Source organism: Saprolegnia diclina, assembly GCF_000281045.1.
Source record: "Saprolegnia diclina VS20 unplaced genomic scaffold supercont1.52, whole genome shotgun sequence".
Lineage (NCBI taxonomy): Eukaryota > Oomycota > Saprolegniomycetes > Saprolegniales > Saprolegniaceae > Saprolegnia > Saprolegnia diclina.
Window position 1 is genome coordinate 213,671 of NW_008246119.1, and position 16,738 is coordinate 230,408.

General features: G+C 58.9%; 9 protein-coding genes across 9 annotated transcripts in view; 4 read left to right on the forward strand and 5 right to left on the reverse strand.

Annotated features, from left to right (window-relative positions):
• Positions 1-279, forward strand: part of SDRG_12762 (AGC protein kinase) — a gene marked incomplete at its 3' end in the record, with an annotated part of 4,580 nt that extends 4,301 nt beyond the window's left edge. Inside the window, exon 4 of the mRNA XM_008618843.1 lies at positions 9-279. Within this exon, the coding sequence (XP_008617065.1) occupies positions 9-279 (271 nt within the window). The remainder of the gene's footprint in view (positions 1-8) is intronic.
• Positions 280-634: 355 nt separating this feature from the next.
• SDRG_12763 (AGC protein kinase) lies at positions 635-4,814 on the forward strand. Its single transcript, XM_008618844.1, has 4 exons — positions 635-1,112; positions 1,158-3,624; positions 3,671-3,844; positions 3,890-4,814. The coding sequence occupies exons 1-4, from the start codon at positions 682-684 to the stop codon at positions 4,769-4,771; spliced, it is 3,954 nt and encodes a 1,317-aa protein (XP_008617066.1). The 5' UTR covers positions 635-681; the 3' UTR covers positions 4,772-4,814.
• A 92-nt stretch (positions 4,815-4,906) lies between these two features.
• On the reverse strand, positions 4,907-5,452 carry SDRG_12764 (hypothetical protein; the record flags this gene model as incomplete). The annotated part of the gene is made up of 1 exon (XM_008618845.1): positions 4,907-5,452. One exon carries the CDS (start codon positions 5,450-5,452, stop codon positions 4,907-4,909), a length of 546 nt encoding a protein of 181 aa, XP_008617067.1.
• A 531-nt stretch (positions 5,453-5,983) lies between these two features.
• Positions 5,984-7,174, forward strand: SDRG_12765 (hypothetical protein). The gene is made up of 3 exons (XM_008618846.1): positions 5,984-6,340; positions 6,388-6,464; positions 6,511-7,174. The coding sequence occupies exons 1-3, from the start codon at positions 5,989-5,991 to the stop codon at positions 7,093-7,095; spliced, it is 1,014 nt and encodes a 337-aa protein (XP_008617068.1). The 5' UTR covers positions 5,984-5,988; the 3' UTR covers positions 7,096-7,174.
• Positions 7,175-7,511: 337 nt separating this feature from the next.
• SDRG_12766 (hypothetical protein) lies at positions 7,512-7,845 on the reverse strand (the record flags this gene model as incomplete). Its single annotated transcript, XM_008618847.1, has 2 exons — positions 7,512-7,609; positions 7,653-7,845. The coding sequence occupies 2 exons, from the start codon at positions 7,843-7,845 to the stop codon at positions 7,512-7,514; spliced, it is 291 nt and encodes a 96-aa protein (XP_008617069.1).
• Positions 7,846-8,071: 226 nt separating this feature from the next.
• SDRG_12767 (hypothetical protein) lies at positions 8,072-12,546 on the reverse strand. Its single transcript, XM_008618848.1, has 15 exons — positions 12,344-12,546; positions 12,214-12,292; positions 12,063-12,166; positions 11,896-12,014; positions 11,731-11,847; positions 11,594-11,686; positions 11,386-11,552; positions 11,257-11,329; positions 9,420-11,209; positions 9,172-9,361; positions 8,944-9,123; positions 8,751-8,893; positions 8,440-8,710; positions 8,315-8,395; positions 8,072-8,268 (listed from the first exon to the last, which is right to left on the reverse strand). The coding sequence occupies exons 1-15, from the start codon at positions 12,528-12,530 to the stop codon at positions 8,110-8,112; spliced, it is 3,753 nt and encodes a 1,250-aa protein (XP_008617070.1). The 5' UTR covers positions 12,531-12,546; the 3' UTR covers positions 8,072-8,109.
• Positions 12,547-12,981: 435 nt separating this feature from the next.
• SDRG_12768 (hypothetical protein) lies at positions 12,982-13,772 on the reverse strand (the record flags this gene model as incomplete). Its single annotated transcript, XM_008618849.1, has 6 exons — positions 12,982-13,044; positions 13,089-13,153; positions 13,201-13,276; positions 13,335-13,477; positions 13,524-13,660; positions 13,708-13,772. 6 exons carry the CDS (start codon positions 13,770-13,772, stop codon positions 12,982-12,984), a joined length of 549 nt encoding a protein of 182 aa, XP_008617071.1.
• A 108-nt stretch (positions 13,773-13,880) lies between these two features.
• SDRG_12769 (hypothetical protein) lies at positions 13,881-14,481 on the forward strand. Its single transcript, XM_008618850.1, has 5 exons — positions 13,881-14,035; positions 14,077-14,139; positions 14,183-14,247; positions 14,296-14,324; positions 14,376-14,481. The coding sequence occupies exons 1-5, from the start codon at positions 13,925-13,927 to the stop codon at positions 14,444-14,446; spliced, it is 339 nt and encodes a 112-aa protein (XP_008617072.1). The 5' UTR covers positions 13,881-13,924; the 3' UTR covers positions 14,447-14,481.
• Positions 14,482-14,486: 5 nt separating this feature from the next.
• Positions 14,487-16,199, reverse strand: SDRG_12770 (hypothetical protein; the record flags this gene model as incomplete). Its single annotated transcript, XM_008618851.1, has 9 exons — positions 14,487-14,605; positions 14,654-14,822; positions 14,869-15,068; positions 15,118-15,236; positions 15,284-15,403; positions 15,448-15,587; positions 15,634-15,729; positions 15,776-15,966; positions 16,016-16,199. 9 exons carry the CDS (start codon positions 16,197-16,199, stop codon positions 14,487-14,489), a joined length of 1,338 nt encoding a protein of 445 aa, XP_008617073.1.
• Between the last annotated feature and the right edge of the window lie 539 nt (positions 16,200-16,738).

The window sequence follows — 16,738 nt, forward strand, 5'->3', positions numbered from 1 at the left end:
CTCGGCAGTGGTCCGCGCGGCGCCGACGAGGTGCTCACGCACCCATTTTTTGACTCGATCGACTGGGCCGAGCTCCTCGCCAAGCGCGTGCCGCCGCCGTTCAACCCGGGCGTCGGTCGCCTAGACACGCACTTTGTGGCGCAGAACCTCAACGAGATCACCTCCCAAGACCGGCAGGTGAGCATGATGCACCGCAACGAGCACGGCCCGCAGCGCCACAACGACTTTGATGGGTTTAGCTTTGTCGGGCGGTCCAACCTCAACTTGGACCTGAGCTAACCGTAGACAACGAAGAACAATATGGTGCCTCTAGTCCATGTGGCTGCTAGAGCCTGTCGACTAGCGTACGAAGTCGCGAGTTTGCCGTCTGGGGCTTGGTCTACTGGCAACGTGCGCGAAAACTTTTCAAGTGCAAATTCAGTGGGAAGTTCGAAGACAAATTCGCTTAGATGAGGTGCTGGCGCCAGCGCCCATCCCACGCTCTCTGAGGAAATGACGTGGCCACGCGACGGCCATGTGTACTTGTCTACGCGAATTGCCTCGGATGGTCCGCCAGCAGGCGACCTGTGATTGGCCAAAAGCGCTCGAAAGTGCACTCTGCCGCCGCATCCGAAGTTTCTATGATACCCCGGGGCTTGTAATGCTGCTACAATCGCAAGTTTGGCAGCCAGCAGCAGACGCATGATGGGCGACGGCGACGAGATCCTCTGCGCCGGGTACCTCACCAAGCGCGGCCACGTCGTGACCAACTGGAAGACGCGCTTCTTCGTGCTCCGGCCGCATGCGATCTTGTGCTACTACGCCGACGACTCGATGGTCAAGAAGCTCGGCCAAGTGCACCTCGTCAAGGTCGCGCCGTGGGAGTACTTTTCGGCGACGACGGGCAACAGCGTCCTCAAGTCGGCGCGGGGCAGCGACGAGATGAAGTTTGGCTTCATGTTTTTCACGACCAAGCGCGTTGCCTACTACGTCTACGCCAACGTCAACGCCGAGCGCCAAAGGTGGCTCCTCGCCCTCCAAGACCTGTACGTTGTCACGTCCAACGCGACCGACTGCGAAGGCTACCTCACCAAGCGCACGCCCGGCTTTTCGTTCCTGAGCTCCCGCCCCAAGTACGTCCATGACCTCTTTAGGACGACGCCGCATGCTCGTTCTAGGTATTACGTGCTCACGGGCACACTTCTCAAATGCTACAACGACGAAGAAGGCTACCGCGGCCACGACGTACCGTCGGCCAAGATCCACATCAAGACGGTCGGCAAGTGGGAAGACGGTCTCATGGTGCAGTCGGAGACGGGCTCGATGCTATACCTCTCGACGTTGCACCCGGACGACCAGGAGCGCTGGATGCGATCGGTGACGACCAACGTCGCGTCGGCGATCAAGCCGATCTCGTGCGCCGGGTACCTCACCAAGCAAGGCCACCGGCGCAAGAGCTGGAAGCGGCGCTACTTTGTGCTCCGGGGCGCGACCCTATCGTACTACTCGGACTACGACTCGATGAACAAGCAGAGTCTGGCCGAGGTCGGCGTCGAAGACGTTGCGCTCTGGGACGGCGAGCAGTTTGGTTTCCAGTTCATTACGACCGAGCAAGTGCCCTACTACGTCTTTGCCGAGAGCGACCGCGAGCGGCAAAAGTGGATGGTCGCCCTCCAAACGCTCATCCGCAACCATGGCGCACCGCTGCAAATGCCCACGGTGCTAGCGCCGCCCAGCAGCGCCAAGTGCTGCCCCAAGTGCCGGCACATGGTCACGGGCTCGCGCTTCTGCGGCTCGTGCGGCCACAACGTCGATCTGCCGTACACCAAGCCGCCAATGGTCCCACGCGACGGCAGCGAGCAGAGTGCGTACTCGAGCCGGAGCACGTCGCCGGCGCACCGCATGAGCGTGCAAGTGCCGCCCCGTGGTCCGCCGCCGTCGCATCACAACAGCCACAACCACAACAACAACCAGCACGACCACGACCACGACGATCTGTTGCACGACATGGAAGCGCTCTCGGAAGGCGCGCAGCACCTGCTCATTGCGGTCCTCGAAGCGTCGCCGCGTGCGAGCGACCTCAAGCGCGTCACGTCGGCGTTGAACGACCTCAGCGGCGCGTCCAACTCGTTTGTGATGCTCGAATCGGTCGACGTCGACGTCGACAACAACGGCGACGACGAGCTCGACGAAGCGCTCGCAAAGGCCGACCTCACGCATGACAGCAAACAGTACGAGGCGGTGCGCGAGTCCTTTGTGCACGACAAGGTCGTCGTCGTGCCGCCGTCGCACGAAGAAGAAGACTACTCCGAGTCGGAAGACGAGGCGCACCCGAACCAACACGACCCAGCGCCGTTGCGCCCGTCGCTCCTCTCGGCGTCGTCCATCGAAGAGGAATGCAAGGACGAGGATAACCAAACGCCGTCGCCCGTTGCTGCGCCGTCGAGCGACGACCAAGCCAAGGGCAACGAGCCGCTGCCGCGCCCAAGCTCGTTTGGCGAGCTCGACTTGAAGGGTATCATCGGCCTCGAGAAGGAAGAAGAGGTCGCTCCGCGACCAATGGCGGCAACAGTGGTCGACGCCGCCAAGAGCCTTGGCCACTACCTCGAGACAAAGCTCAACATGGAGTCGCTGTACCTGCCCTCGAAAGAGGCGCCGCTGCGCTGCCGCATCTATGCATCAAAACACTATGCGCAGATGGAGAAGCTCGTCATCTTCATCGGCGACTCAGGCGCACTGGGTGCGTGGAAGCACGCCGAGTCGCACGCCGCCGACGACATGGAGCATCCGTTCTCGATGCGCTCGTACATTGAGCACGCGCTGCAAGACAGCTACGGCGTTCTCGTCTGCAACCCGTACGTCAACTCGGCGCTTGTGTACGAGGACCACGGCGTCTCGCGCGCCGTGCCGATCCCGTACTCGGCGTCGCCCAACGAACACATTGCGACCGTCTGGACCAACTTGGTCTACTCGGCGGTCTCGTGTCCCGTCGACTTTGTCGTCGCCGGCGCCGGCGGCCTCACGCTCCTCGACTTGCTCGTGCAAAACGAAGAAACGACGGCCGAGCGCATCCGCCGCATTGCGCTGCTGCAGTCGACGCACACGGTCGACACGCATTTGAGTCTGGTGGTGCTCGAGACCCTCGGTCGCCGTGCGATCAACTGGGAGGGCGCCGTGGGCCTCCCGCTCTGCGGCCAAGTCGTGGGCTCCCAGAGCCGCGTCGGCTGCGTCTGCCTCTCGACAGGCTTCAAAGACGACGAGAGCGAGGAGACCGAGCCGTCCAAGCGTCCGTATGCGCTGCCGCTTTCGTCAACGCACGTGAAAGCGATGGAGTCGGCGGTCTTCGCCTTCCTCTCGTCCAACCCGCCGGTGCCTGGCATGACGGCCATCGTCAAGGACATGCGCAGTACGCTTCGCAAGGGCAAGGGCGTCTTTGCGAGCAAGTCGACAAAAGCCGCGCTCGCCAAGCCGGCGCCGGACACGGCGACGTCAACGCCGATGCGCGCCACGTCGTCCTCGTCGACGGCTTCGACGGCCTCGTCGTCTGTCATGTCGTACAAGCCCCGGGGCGGCGGTAATCCGGCGCTGGCGGGCATTTATGTCCCAGGCTCCAAGAGCAACAACAGCATCTTTGAAGTCGTTCAGGTATTCTCCTGTGCGAATGCAGTCTGAGCACTCATACTGCTTACAGAAACGCCACATGCAGGCCAAAGAGAGCTCCCGCGCGGCGTCGATCAGCATCAAGGACTTTGAGCTGCTCAAGGTCGTCGGTCAAGGCGGGTTTGGCAAAGTGTTTCTGGGCAAGAAAATTGCCGGCGAAAACACGGGCGAGACGTACGCGATCAAGGTGCTTCAGAAGGACCAGGTGCGAAATTTCCGCAAAACGATCGGGTTTGACGATAACATATAGGTGCTCTCGAGCGGCCTCGTGCACACGACGATGGCCGAGCGTCACATCCTCATCGAGGTCGCGCACCCGTTCGTCGTCAAGCTCCACTACGCGTTCCAGTCGCAGTCCAAACTCTTCCTCGTCATGGACTACCTCAGCGCTGGCTCGCTCGCGGTGCATCTGCGTCGCGTCCGCAAGTTCCAAGAGAGCCACGCGCGCTTTTACGCAGCGGAAATCGCCGCCGCGATCGCGCATCTGCATCAGATCAACATCATCTACCGCGACGTCAAGCTTGAGAACGTGCTCATGGACCACGAAGGCCATGTGAGCATTGCCGACTTTGGTCTCTCGAAACAAGGCGTGTCAGGGCTCAAGGGCGCCAAGACCTTTTGCGGGACTGCTGCGTACATTGCGCCCGAGCTCCTCAAGGGCCAGACGTACGGCAAAGCCGCCGACTGGTGGTCGTTTGGCATCCTCCTCTACGAGATGATTGGCGGCAAGCCGCCGTACTACCACCGCAACCGCGACATTATGTTCCAGACGATCCTCAAGCAGCAGTGGGTGACGTTCACGCCCGGCTTTTCGGACGCGGCCGTCGACCTCATCCGCGGCCTCCTCAACCGCGATCCGCTCCATCGTCTTGGGAGTGGTCCCGCGGGGGCGGACGAGGTGCTCATGCACCCGTTCTTCAACGAGTTTGACTGGGCGCAGCTGCTCCAGCGCAAGGTGACGCCGCCCTTTGACCCGCGCGTGAGCAAGACGGACACGGTATTTGTGCCCCGGAACGTCAACCAAAACGCCGTCACGGCCCGCGACCGCACCGGTTCCATCCTCCAGAACCACGACGTCGGCGAGTTCCGCGGCTTTAGCTTTATCTCGCGACCCGACGACGACCTCCCCTAAGCGTCTCGTAGCAAAGTATACGTTTCTTCTTGGTCTAGTTCAACCGAGGCACTGTCCATCGCAGTTACAAACAGATGTGCAGCAGAGTAGTATCAAGCTATCAAGCAAGAATCGCAGAACTTATTGGTACTTGGACTAGACTCGATCGACGATCCACGTTTGCTCGGGGGACGGCCCGAAAAGGACATCGACCGAGGCGCTAATGAGGTACGGCCACGGGCTGTCGCTCTCACTGTGGTACGGTGTCGGCTTGGGCGAGTAGCCGTTGGAGTCGATAAGTGCAATCGCGTTCGGGCCCATCGGCAGGCAGCTCCAGCGACGAATGCTGAGGACGAGGCCAGCGCCAAACGCCGAGTTGGTCGCTGCTTCGTCCGCGACGGCCGTCACCGTGCGGAAGAAGTACGCGGTCGCGTCCGGGTTGGGTGCCAAGTAGTGCGTCGTGTCGATTTTGAGCCAGAACGACGTGCCGTCGGGCTGCAGCTTAGCGTTCAGAACCGTCGGAGACTTCTTGTCGGCAACGCCAATCGACGAATCAAAGTTCCAGTACCCGTAGCGGGACGAGAAGAGCGTAAATTTGTCGCCCGACGTGATGATATCGCAGGCCGTCGGCGTCAGCGCACTGAGGCGCGCATGCACGCACTCCAGAGCCGAGAAAAGAGAGTAGAGTCCAAGCAGCTGCATGCCCGATAGCGCCGTCCAAAAGCAAAATGAACCATTTGACTTCAGCAACGACCATGCCGCTTTTCCCTCGACTGCCTTTCCAGGGGCCATTTTACGCCTGGACGTTGCATGTACGGGATCAGCTTCTACGAGAGTTTCTACATCGCGTGTACGATAGCATCGTAGTTTGCTGTAGCAAATGATCCGACGCGTGGTAACTCCTGTCGCGTGCACAACGTTGGGTGCAGGAGCAAAACTAAAGCGACAAAGAACTCGGCGCCAGGCTGCTCGCCCATACGCTGTGTGTACTAAGCTTAGTAGGAGTGCTACTTGCGTGTCGACAGTCAATTGTCGTCGGGCTGGAGGTATCGCTGTAGCACAATCCAACTTGAGACCTGAAAAGACACGCAACAAAGACGCGGTTGCCCGTTCGTATTCCTGCCATCTGGCCGCGATCCCTTTCACAGCGATCGACCAATCAGCGGCGTCGCTCAAAAAGAGGAGCCAATCCGAGCTCGACGTGTTGGCTGCAACCACGTTGCACTTTCTAATTTTCAATGGGCCGCTCGGTGGCTGCGCCGCCCGCGCTCCTCGATGGCCTCCTCCTCGCCACGCTCTGCGCCGAGTGCGTCTCACTCGTGTACATCCTCGAGCGCGACCTCCTCTTCACGCTGCTGGGCATGCTGCTGATGGTCGCCGTCGCCATCTTTGCCGTCAAGGCCTCCTTTGGCGTCGGCGGCGCTTGGTTCTCTCGCACCTTCCTCAAGCACCTTGGCGATCCGCTCAAGAAGCGCACGACGCTCAAGAAGTTCACGGAGCAGTCGTGGCAGCTCGCGATCCACGTCTCGATGACTGCGCTCGAGCTCGTCGTCCTCGCCGACAAAACGTGGTGGGCCGACACGCGCTCCAGTACGCCTCTCTTCACGTCCTCTGTTTGCATGACATTCGTGCTCTAGTGTGGAACCCCAAAAGCGTCACGTGCGATTTTCCAACGCACGACTACTTGACCGAGCTGCTCTACATGGCGCAACTGGTACGTCCTTGTGGTCGTCGACTTGGATTATAGACTCTTGGACTAGGCGATTTGGATCTACACGGCGTTTTCGTGCAAATTTCTCGAAGAAATTCGAAAGGACTATGCAGTTATGATGACGCACCACGTCGTCACGATTGCGCTCGTCTCGTGGAGCTATGCGCAAGGGTACCTTCCGATCGGCGTGCTCATCCTCCTCGTCCACGACGCGTCCGACATCCCCGTCGATCTCATGAAGATGGCCAACTACCTCAAGCTCGGTGGGCCCCGCGGGTTCTTTCTCACCGAAATCCTCTTTGCGATCGTGCTCAGCATGTGGTTCGTCGTGCGTCTCTACCTCTTCCCGACCAAACTCATCAACTCGGCGTTCTGGGAAAACCGCGAAGCGTGCATGGCGACGCTCGCCGAGGCCCACGACCTTCGTATCCTGAGCTTCCCTGGCGTGCCCATGTGGTTTGGCTTCAACGCACTCCTCCTCACGCTCTTTGCGCTTCACATTTGGTGGGGCTTTCTCCTTGTCCGACTGCTTGTGACCGTCATGACCAAGACGGCGCACGACACGGCCAAGGAAGAGTACGAAGGCACGTCGTCGGACGATGACGGGGACGACGCCAAGGACAAGACCGACTAGACGAAACTGTGTATCGACATTATACCAATGGAAGTCACTTTTTGATCACCTCGGTGATCGGGAAGAGGTTGATGACCAGATTAGTCGGCAGGTTCTCGAGATGACTGAGATAGATGTCGCGACTGGCCACAGTCATCATCGGACCCCTTCCCATCGACTGCTGGTCTGGCCACATTGTGTGTCCGAGGTCCACCAGGCGCAGAATGCGGTGGTCGTGTGGATCAAGCAGCCCTTGAATGGCTGGTGGCAAAGCAGCAGGTGTTAGTGGTGCCAAAGCTGACGGCTTGCCCGAGATGGAACGAGTGGTCTCGGTTGCGAGCGTACAGCACTGCGAGCGCACAGCTGGATGACCAAGGTTGAGATGGTCAACTTCGAGGAATTCGTCGTCGGTTGCCGGCGTCAGTGGCCGCGTGATATCATGGGGCGAGCTGGGCGTCGGGGTAAACGAGGCGTCCACCCAGGTCACGCATGCCACCGAAAAGCCGCAGAATTTGGCGCGTCGCTTCGCTGTAGGCTGCGAGCGGAACGTTGATGATCCCCACGACGGTCCGGTGGACAGCGCTCTTCGCCGTGCATGTCCTCGGCAAACCGGACGAACATGAAGTCGTGCAAGCTCATGAGCCACGCCTGGTGCGGTACCGACGAGGAGCGGATCTCGGACGCAGTCGTCCGGGCGCTGGCGAAGAGCATGACGGCTTCCTGCAGCCCTTCCTCCGCCATTCCTCCGCGCATGACACGGAAGGTCACCATGATAATCTGTGCTCTCGTGATCTCAACTGAAGCTTTGGCTTGACCAGATTCGGAAACAGAATTCCAACGGTATTCTGTTTGGACCAGTGTATCACCTGGCGTTTCGTGCACTGTAGTTGTGTACAATTTGTACTCGATGGTCCTACCCGACAGATCGCGGTTCAATGCGGTGTTGTATCTCTACATCTAGGTCCCCAACTGTGTGGAAGCATCTGCGGAAGCCTACTTCTTGACGTAACAACTCGTGTTGACTCCACCTTATGACTACTCCATGACCTCGTCTTCGTCCTCGTCGTCGAACACGACCTTGGCCTTCTTTGTGCGTTTGGCCCGCGCCTTGCGGGGTGTTGCGCCTGCGACCGGCTTCTTGCGCTTCTCGGCCGGCTTTTGGCTGTGGTACGACGCCTCGGCGTCCTCTTCGTTCTACACCACACGAATGAAACTCAAAATGTGGAATCTCAACACGCACCTCGTTGGCCCGGAGCGACTGAATCACGCGCTCGAGTTCGTCGACCGTCTCTTTGAGTTCGGGCTTGCAGAATTTCTTGCACTACACGAGGCTCAGAGTCCGCAAGGTACTACGAGGACGTGAACCTTGGCGACGATTTGCTCAAACGACTCGAAGACCACGTCGTCCTGGAGACACTGCTTAAAGACCTTCTTTTGCTCGAGGAGCTTCTTGATCGCTTTCTCGTTGAACGAGAGGTTTGAGAGGCAGAACGCCAGGTCCCGCCACTGCGCCTTCTCGGTCGTCGTGACAAACCGCTGGCACATCTTGTCGACGAGGCTCTCGTTTTGCTTGTCTTTTTGAATAAAGCCAATCAAAAACTTGGTGATTTCCCGGAACGACTCTTTTGAAAGGTCACTAGTCACAGCTAAGTATCCCATACGAGAGTCGAGTGTACCTCGTCGAGAGCCGACCGATCGTATCCGGTAGCATGTTGTAGATCGGGTTGTTCCCGCGCTTGGAGAGCTCGTGGAAAAAGAGCTTGGCGAGGTCCTTGATTCGCGCTTCGTCGTCAACCAAGCAGAGCGCGATCTCGCTAATCTACCCGGCGCATTAATATACACTACAAACGCACACCAGAAACGACGTACTTGGCCCTTGACCTTGACCATGTCGTTGAGGATCAGGTGCGTGAGCACCATGATCGTGTTCTTGCGCACGTTCGTATCAATGTCCCGCAGCCGCGCGTAAATGTGGGACGTCCACGGCTCGACGAGGTTCGGAAACCGGAACGAGAGGTCGCCAAGCGCGACCACAATGTTGCAGCGCACCTACCATCGAGTATCAGCACATCAATGTTTCAATCTATCGACACGTACGGACGGCTGTTCCGATTCTTTGAGCTTGGTAAAGACGAGTGGGAGGTTCTTCTCGCAAAAGTCGGACGAGATGCACATAAACTTGCACAGCGCGACGGTCGCTGTCTCCTTGATCATCTCGTCATCAAAGCAGCCGTCTTCGTTGGCCACGAGCCGCACCAGAATCGGTCCGTACGCGCCCAGGAGGTTCCTACGCGTCCATAGTTTGGCATTTTCATAATACACTGTAACACAATTCGAGGACGTACGTGCCAACGATTTCGTGCTGCGTGAGCTCCTGCAGCATCTCTTCGTCGTGCGCTTCGATCTCGGCCGTCATGCCGAGCTCCTCTTCCATGCTCTGTTGCGGCTCGTCGGCCGACGGCTTGATCTTGCTGCGGGCTTCCTTCACCGAACTCGCCACCGACTCGACGTACACGGCCATGCGGATCGCGATATGCCCCAAGAGGAATACAAACTTGGCGAGCTCCGTCGCCGTGCACGCGGCGCCCTCCATGTCCTCGTCCGTTTTCGGGAAGATCATGGCCGACCACGTCGCAATAACGTCACCACAGGGCTCCTCGGGGTACTGGCACACATGGAAGAGCGCCTCGATCGCTTGCTGCGCCGCGTCAAACCAGTCGGCGTTCGTGTCTTCGTTCGTCGTCAGAAACGCTTGGAGGCGCATGACGAGCTTCGCAATGTGGTCAATCATGTTGGCGCCCCCCGACTTGTCCTTGAGGTTCCAGCGCTGCAGCATCTGCGACGTCGCACGCACACAGAGCCAGTTGTGCTCGGCCTGCACGCGCGGCCCAAGCCCGTGCTCGAGCAGGAGCAGAAGACGCGTGTGGCGGTGCGTCGTCTTGGTCGTCGTGAGCATCGAGAGCAGCCAAATCGCGTGGCCAATCGTGTGGCACGACGACTCGGCGTTGCAGAGGTCCCAAAGCGCATTGATGACGCGCTCCGGGATCATGTGTTGCGCGTGCAGTACCGAGAGCAACTGCTCTAGACACGTTGAGTCGCTGACCGTGCACCCGTCCAGTAACTTGAGCAGCGTCTTGGCCGCCTCGGCCGGCGTCAGCTGGTTGTCTGTGTTGGGCACAAAGAAGAGCACCGACTGGAACGTCTTGAGGACTGCTTCTTGGATCGACGGGTCCGAGCGCCAGATGAGGATGAGCATGCCGCGGATGCCGCGCGTCGCTTGCTGAAATTGAAACGCGTGCGCCGCATGGAAGAACGCGATGGCCTCAAGCACGTCCGAGCCCGTCGAGCTGCGCAGCAGCTGAATCAGGAGCGGGATCGCAACCTTCTCCATAATGTCGATAAACTCGAGCGCTTGGGCGTAAAAGTTGTAAATCTTCTTGAGCTTCTCGAGCTCGAGCTCCTTCTGCGTCTCCTTCTCCGCGACTTGGTCTTCGTTGAGGTGGATGCCCGAGATGCGTCGCGTCATGGTCTCCTCAACGTCGTCCATCAAGACGGCTTGGAGACCCTGCATCTCGTCCGCGATTCGTGCCATGTGCTGGACGTAGTAGCTCCGGTCGAGCTTGCCTTCAAACGGGTTGTGCTCGAGCAGCGCCGTGAGCAGCTGGATACTGTTCTTGCGCACGGTCGCCGTCTTGTCGCTCATGCGCGCGACCACGAGCTTGGTGAGCGCCGGCTTTTGCAGCAGCGGCACTGCGTCACGCTCGACGAGGTCCTTGAAACATTTGATCACGTGACTGCGCGCAAACGAGTTGACGTCATGAACACGGTCTTCGAGCACTGCAAAGAGTGAGTCGCGCCGGTTCTTGGAGAGGACGCGGAACTTTTCGTCGACGATGACGCGGCCTTCGTCATTCTCGTCGTCGTTTTCGTCGTCGTCGCTTGCATCGGGTTGGCCCTCGGACGTCGCGGACGCGAGTCGCTCCGCCTTCTTCTTGGCAAGTCGATCAGCGACGAGGATGTTGGTCACGGCCGAGACAACAGCGTTCCGGAGGTAGTACGACTCGGCGTCCAAAAGCGGGAGCACGATTGACAAGTTGGCGAGGACCACGGACGGCATGAGCTTGGAAAGGTGCGTCTAGAGGCAAAGACCGGTCACAGTCGCGACAAGATCGACGAACGTACGAAGAAGGCCGACACGTTCTTCGTGCCTGAGACGTCGCGCGACGATTCGCGCTGGCGGATTTTGGCGATTTCACTGGCCAGAAAGCGCTCCATCAATATCCCACACAGATAGATCCATGGCGAGCGTACTTGATGAGATCGGCCGCAATCTTGGCGTTCGAATGCTTGGCTTGGAGGAACTGGATCAAGTCGCCGAGCGGCACCGAGAGGTGCTCGTGCGCAAAGATGAGCTCGAGAAGCGACGTCGTGACTGTCACGTGCACGCTGGGCACACGCAAGAGACACTCGGACACGAGCTACACCATGTTGTGTCACCAACGATAATGATGGGTCGTACGTTGTAGCAGTGAAACTTGAGGGGCTTGGACCGCATGAAGAGCGGGCTCTCGAGGAGCTGGAAGACGGCCGTGCAGTAGACGCCAATGAATTCCTACGGCCTTTGTGTTGAAAAAGAGACAAATCGGAAACACCGACCTCTTCCGGCAATCGCATGTTCCAGAGCGCGAGCGTCTCGTCGCAAAGCGACTTTTGCAGCGTCTCAACGCTGGTTTCAAACTGCTTGGCCCAGTGCACCATCTTGGACTTGGCCGCCTACGCGAATCGACCTCGTCCACGAGCAACGCCATGAAGCGCGCGTACTTTGTCCTTCTTGTGCACAATGTCCTTGTCGTGCTCGGCCGTGAGCTTGGAGATCTTCATGAGCAGTTGGCACAAGACGTACGCAGCAATCTTGAGGGCGTTCCGCGCGCGGCGAGAGTCTGCATATCATGCTGAGACGCATCCCCACAGGATAAAGAAGATCCTACTCTCTTTTTTGGAGCGCCGAAGGAGCTTGGCAATGTCGCTGAGCGCCGAGTTGGTCAACAGCAGGAGCAGGAGCCGCGCTTCGTCGTTGAGGTGCTTGACCGCTCTAGAAGAAGCATGTGGTCATGGCCATATCCAGGCGCAGGGGCGTACTTGAGGAAGCTGTAGAGGACGTCAAAGGCCTCGGCGTCGACAATCCCGAACGGGTTGGCGTGGATCGTTCGCTGCAGCTCTATTCACGTAGGTCGTTGAATCGCCACGGCCATGCGACGTCGTCGGGTACCCTTGAGCTGGGTCATGTGCACGGTCTTGTGGAGCTCGGCAAAGTCGGTCACGTGGCTCACGTAGATGCGGTCGCGCTTGACGAGCTCGAGGTCGTCCACATGCAGCGGGACGATGAACTCGCGGATCTCATCTTCGTCCTCGGACAGCATGGCATCGGCAGCATACTCACCCTCGTCGTCGCTCATGGCGCTGGCTAATGGACGCCCCAAAATTGCTCTTTTGAATTTTTAAAACTCGTATCCGGACAACCGTCATTTTCAGCCAATGATACACGTGCCTTTGCGGGGGACACATTGCCATCCGGATACCGCCCCCGATCTTGACGCCATGCTCGTTCTGCGGAGGCGAATGCCATGCTTGCTTGTCCGCACGCTTGTGACTGCGTCGAGGACAGCTAGGACATGTCGCCTAGCTGAGGTAGACAGTCTTGGCGCTGCTGCTGGCGCATCCAGAACGAGCTCCATCGACGTGCGACGGCTGGCAGCTGCGATGAGCAAGTCGCTCCTTGGATCGGTCATGCGAACAGACCAGACAAGAAAGATTCTCTTGCTTCTCATCATAGCAATGACGACGTCGTCCTGGCGAAGACGCAAGTCGACAATCAAGGCGAGGTCGTATTAACAATGACACGCAGAACTAGGCGGTGGCGAGGAACTTGACGCCGTCGTTCTCGGGCGTATCCCCGTGAATGATGGCCGCCTACAGGCTATGTGGCTGCACATGTCGACTGCGAGCACGCCTACCTTGGCTTCGTGCTCGAGCACTTCCAGAGCTTTGCGGAGCAACCACATTTCAATGCCATAAAAACCTACGTAGATGCTCCAACCTCCATCCAAACAGACACGGGTATCGTACTGGCGCCTTCAGTCTCGTCGCCTGCGTGCAGCTCGTAGAGCGTGTAGACGTTGTTGAGCATGCCATTGTCTTGGGCCTACTCCCAGAGAGACAAAGATATGTGTTTGATCGCACGCGATACATCATGACAGTACAAAGGCGTAGATCTCGGCGGCCCACTCGGCGGGCGACTTCCAAAAGATGCGGCAGCGCGTGTGCGTGTCGTCCTCCCACTCGCCGTTGCCGCAGCGCACGATGTAGCTTACGACCGCATGGCGTGCTTCCATCGAGAGCTTACCTATCGGCGTCGTGCATGAGATGACGGCAGCGCATGAGGCTCGTACGGTTGATGGTCGTGTTCTCGAAGATCGGCGTCGTGTTAGGTGTAAAGATGGGCTGCTGCAGCGCGCGGTGGTACTCGACGACCAGCGTCTTCCAGAGGATGAGCTGCTTCTCCCGCGTCGACCGGATCGGCTGCAGCCTACGGTCGCCCATGAGCTATCGCCTCGTCCACCGACGGCGCAATACGTAAAGAAGGGCGGGAAGTGGTAGTGCTCGGGGAACTCAAAGCCCGCCGGCGCGGTCGTCGTCATCCTCGTGGCAAAGCTTTGTGGCAAGTCGGCAACCCAGTTTTCGGTCTTGGTTGCTTTTCGTTTCGGATAATGCCGAAACCAAGATACCCGGGTTTGCATTCCGGTAGGCCAAATCCGAAAGCCACCGCACCGGTTCGCCACCAAGATCTGACATGGCACCGTCGACGTGCTTTGACTTTCCGCTGCTCAAGGACGAGGTCACGACGATCGTCCAGGACGCAGTGCTGAGCTCGCTCGAGGGCAAGGCGTACGACCAGGCCAAGGTGCGATCCTTCGCCGGCGCCGCATGGCATCGCATTTGTAGGTCAACGACTGGATCAACACGATCACGGCGTCGTGCATTGACGACCTCAAGCGGCTCTGTCAGGTGCGCGGTCCTCTCGCTAGGATCCCAGCTACATGGATCGTAGAACTTCAAGTACATTGCGACCTGCTCCATCAAGCAAAAGAAGGGCGGTGGCCTCGACGTCGAGAGGTACATACGTTGCGCTCGCGCGTTGCTGACGTGATCGGCGACACTTAGTGCTTGCTACTGGGATGAAAAGTCGGACGGTGCGCAGGACCGCCATGCTTGACGAGGGTCCTTGACGCTCGTGTATCTAGGCGCGTGCTTTGTAACGTGGGAGAACAGCTCGATGCAAGTCGTCATTAGCATTTACGGGATCGCCATTTAACCAAGTAAATGGTTTCATTGGCATTCAAAGCAAGATGGAACTAGACGTCAAGCGGTCGGAACGGCATGCGGACACCGTAGTTGCCGGCTTGGCCCATCGTCCTCATCGTGTGGCCGCCGTCGTACAGGACGTCGTTGGTTGCACTCCATAGCATAGCGCCTATGATCCAGCCATGAGCCTTCCGCTGCCAGATGTAGCACCGCATACCTTTGTACAAGGCCGAGCCGTTGTATGCATTCTTGTACGATTGGCCCGGCGGCGGCACGGGCTCGACGCACCCGAGGCTGCTGCAGGCGCCAATGATGAGCTTGTCGGCGCCAATCGCGGGCACCCAGTTTTGCGGAATGCGGCGACTCATCATCGCCTCGTACCCGTCCTAGGATTTTGGCTACGTCATACACGCTACGGACAATAGATACTACCGTGGACGGGATGTTGTACAACATGATGTTGACCCAATCGAGGAGCGGCGTGATCTTCTTGTCGTAGCAGCGAAACCAACCACCGTCCGAGACGAGGCTGCAGCCGACGTACCCACCTTCTTGGCCGTCCAAGCTCGTCGGAAACTCATCCCACGTCAGCAAGTAGCGCGGCTCGTCCGGCGCCTGCATCGCGTCCATACCTGCATATATGCCACATGAAAATGGTGGCGCACAAGCTAGCGTGTGTACCCTTGCGCAGCGCCGAGAGGTACTTGTACACGACGGGGGCCTGCGTCTCCTTCCACTTGAAGCTAGCTTGCGGCTGGTTCCCGCTCTCGTCGTCCATGTCGATGCCGTCAAAGTCAAACCTACGGCCAGGATTATGAGAAGGTGGAGGCTCGAACGACGAGCGTACTTTTTGACGACCGAGAGCGACGTGCGAGTGAAGAGCTCGAGCGACTTTTCATCGCGGAGGGCGTAGAACGAGTCGCGGCTCTCGGCGCCGCCGATACTGATGAGCTGCTTGATGCAGCGCCTACAGCGTCGTCAGCCACGGTTTTCACTGACAAGAGGTTTTACATGCGCAGTTCGGCCATGCAGTTCATGATCGCTTCGTCGTTCCAAAACTGCAGCGACTGCGAGACTTCGCCCGTCATACTCAGCGTCGCAAACGCCCAGTAGACGTGCGTCACATACTTGGTGTTGACTTCCTCCACGAGCTACGCATGCTGCCATGAGAGCCGTGCAAACATTCGCAGCTCGTACGCGGGCGCAGTCCTTCTGGGTCTCCCAAAAGACGGCAAAGACTCGGTCGTGGGGCGTTGTCGCGGGGCACCGCTGGCAGTCGTCGTGCAGCGGGTCCTACGCGCATCGTGAGTCCATTTCGAGGATGCTGTTGCAAGCGTACATAGTACTCGTGGCGCCTGCAGCGGCGGAGCTTGCGCGTGAGCTCGCGCCACGGCACCTCGCGCTCGACGGCCCGGCATTGCTCGCCAAGGATGTTATTGTCGCGGTACGTGACCTCGGAGATGGTCAAGTCGACGCAGTTGTCCGTGATGATGATCGACACGAGGTACGCAAAGGCGCCGACGATGGCGACTACAGGTTTGGGTCAGGAGGAGCCAGATGCAAGCGAGTCGCGTCGTACGGCCCGGCAGAAGCGGCCACATGTGGCGCACCGTCGGCTTGAACGGCGCAGGGTCTTCGAGCATCGTGCCTCCTTCCGCAAGCACCGGGCACGAACCAATGAGCTCGGCTGCGGTAAGACGACCGTACGTGGGCGTGTCGCCTTGGGACGACGACGAAGAAGTGGGATTCAGGCCGCTTGCCATTCCGTTGTGGTTTGCCGATTCTTATTGGCGTGATAGCGGAGAGTCCAGTGCACTCTACCATCTGTGACTCACACGGCCCAACAACTTGGCAACGGCTTTCAACGCCCTAAAAACGCAGCACCAACGCTAGCCACCGACCGTATGCGACCTACCGCAATCGAGAGGGTCGAACGTCCAGCTTGTCGACGCCGCGCACCAAGCGAGAGGCCGCAGCGCAAGCCATTTGCGATCATCGTCGTGCGTACCACGATCGGCCCGAACCGGCTTGGCTTGAATTCGCTTATATAGTATCTAATCCCTGCCAGCGGCTTGGGCTATGCCCGTGGAACGAAGCTTTCGAGAACCCTGCGTCAGTGCTTGGTGGTCGTGTAAAGCAACACGGTAAGTTATGCGTGCTACGGCAACGCACGAGGACACCATCTCGTTCGCACCGGAGGTACATGTACCTTCTGGCAAGGGTGGAATGGCGTGGTACTCATCTTGGCGAATGCAGGGCGTGGTGTGGGCAGAAATTTGGAGAACGCGATGTGATTGGCTAA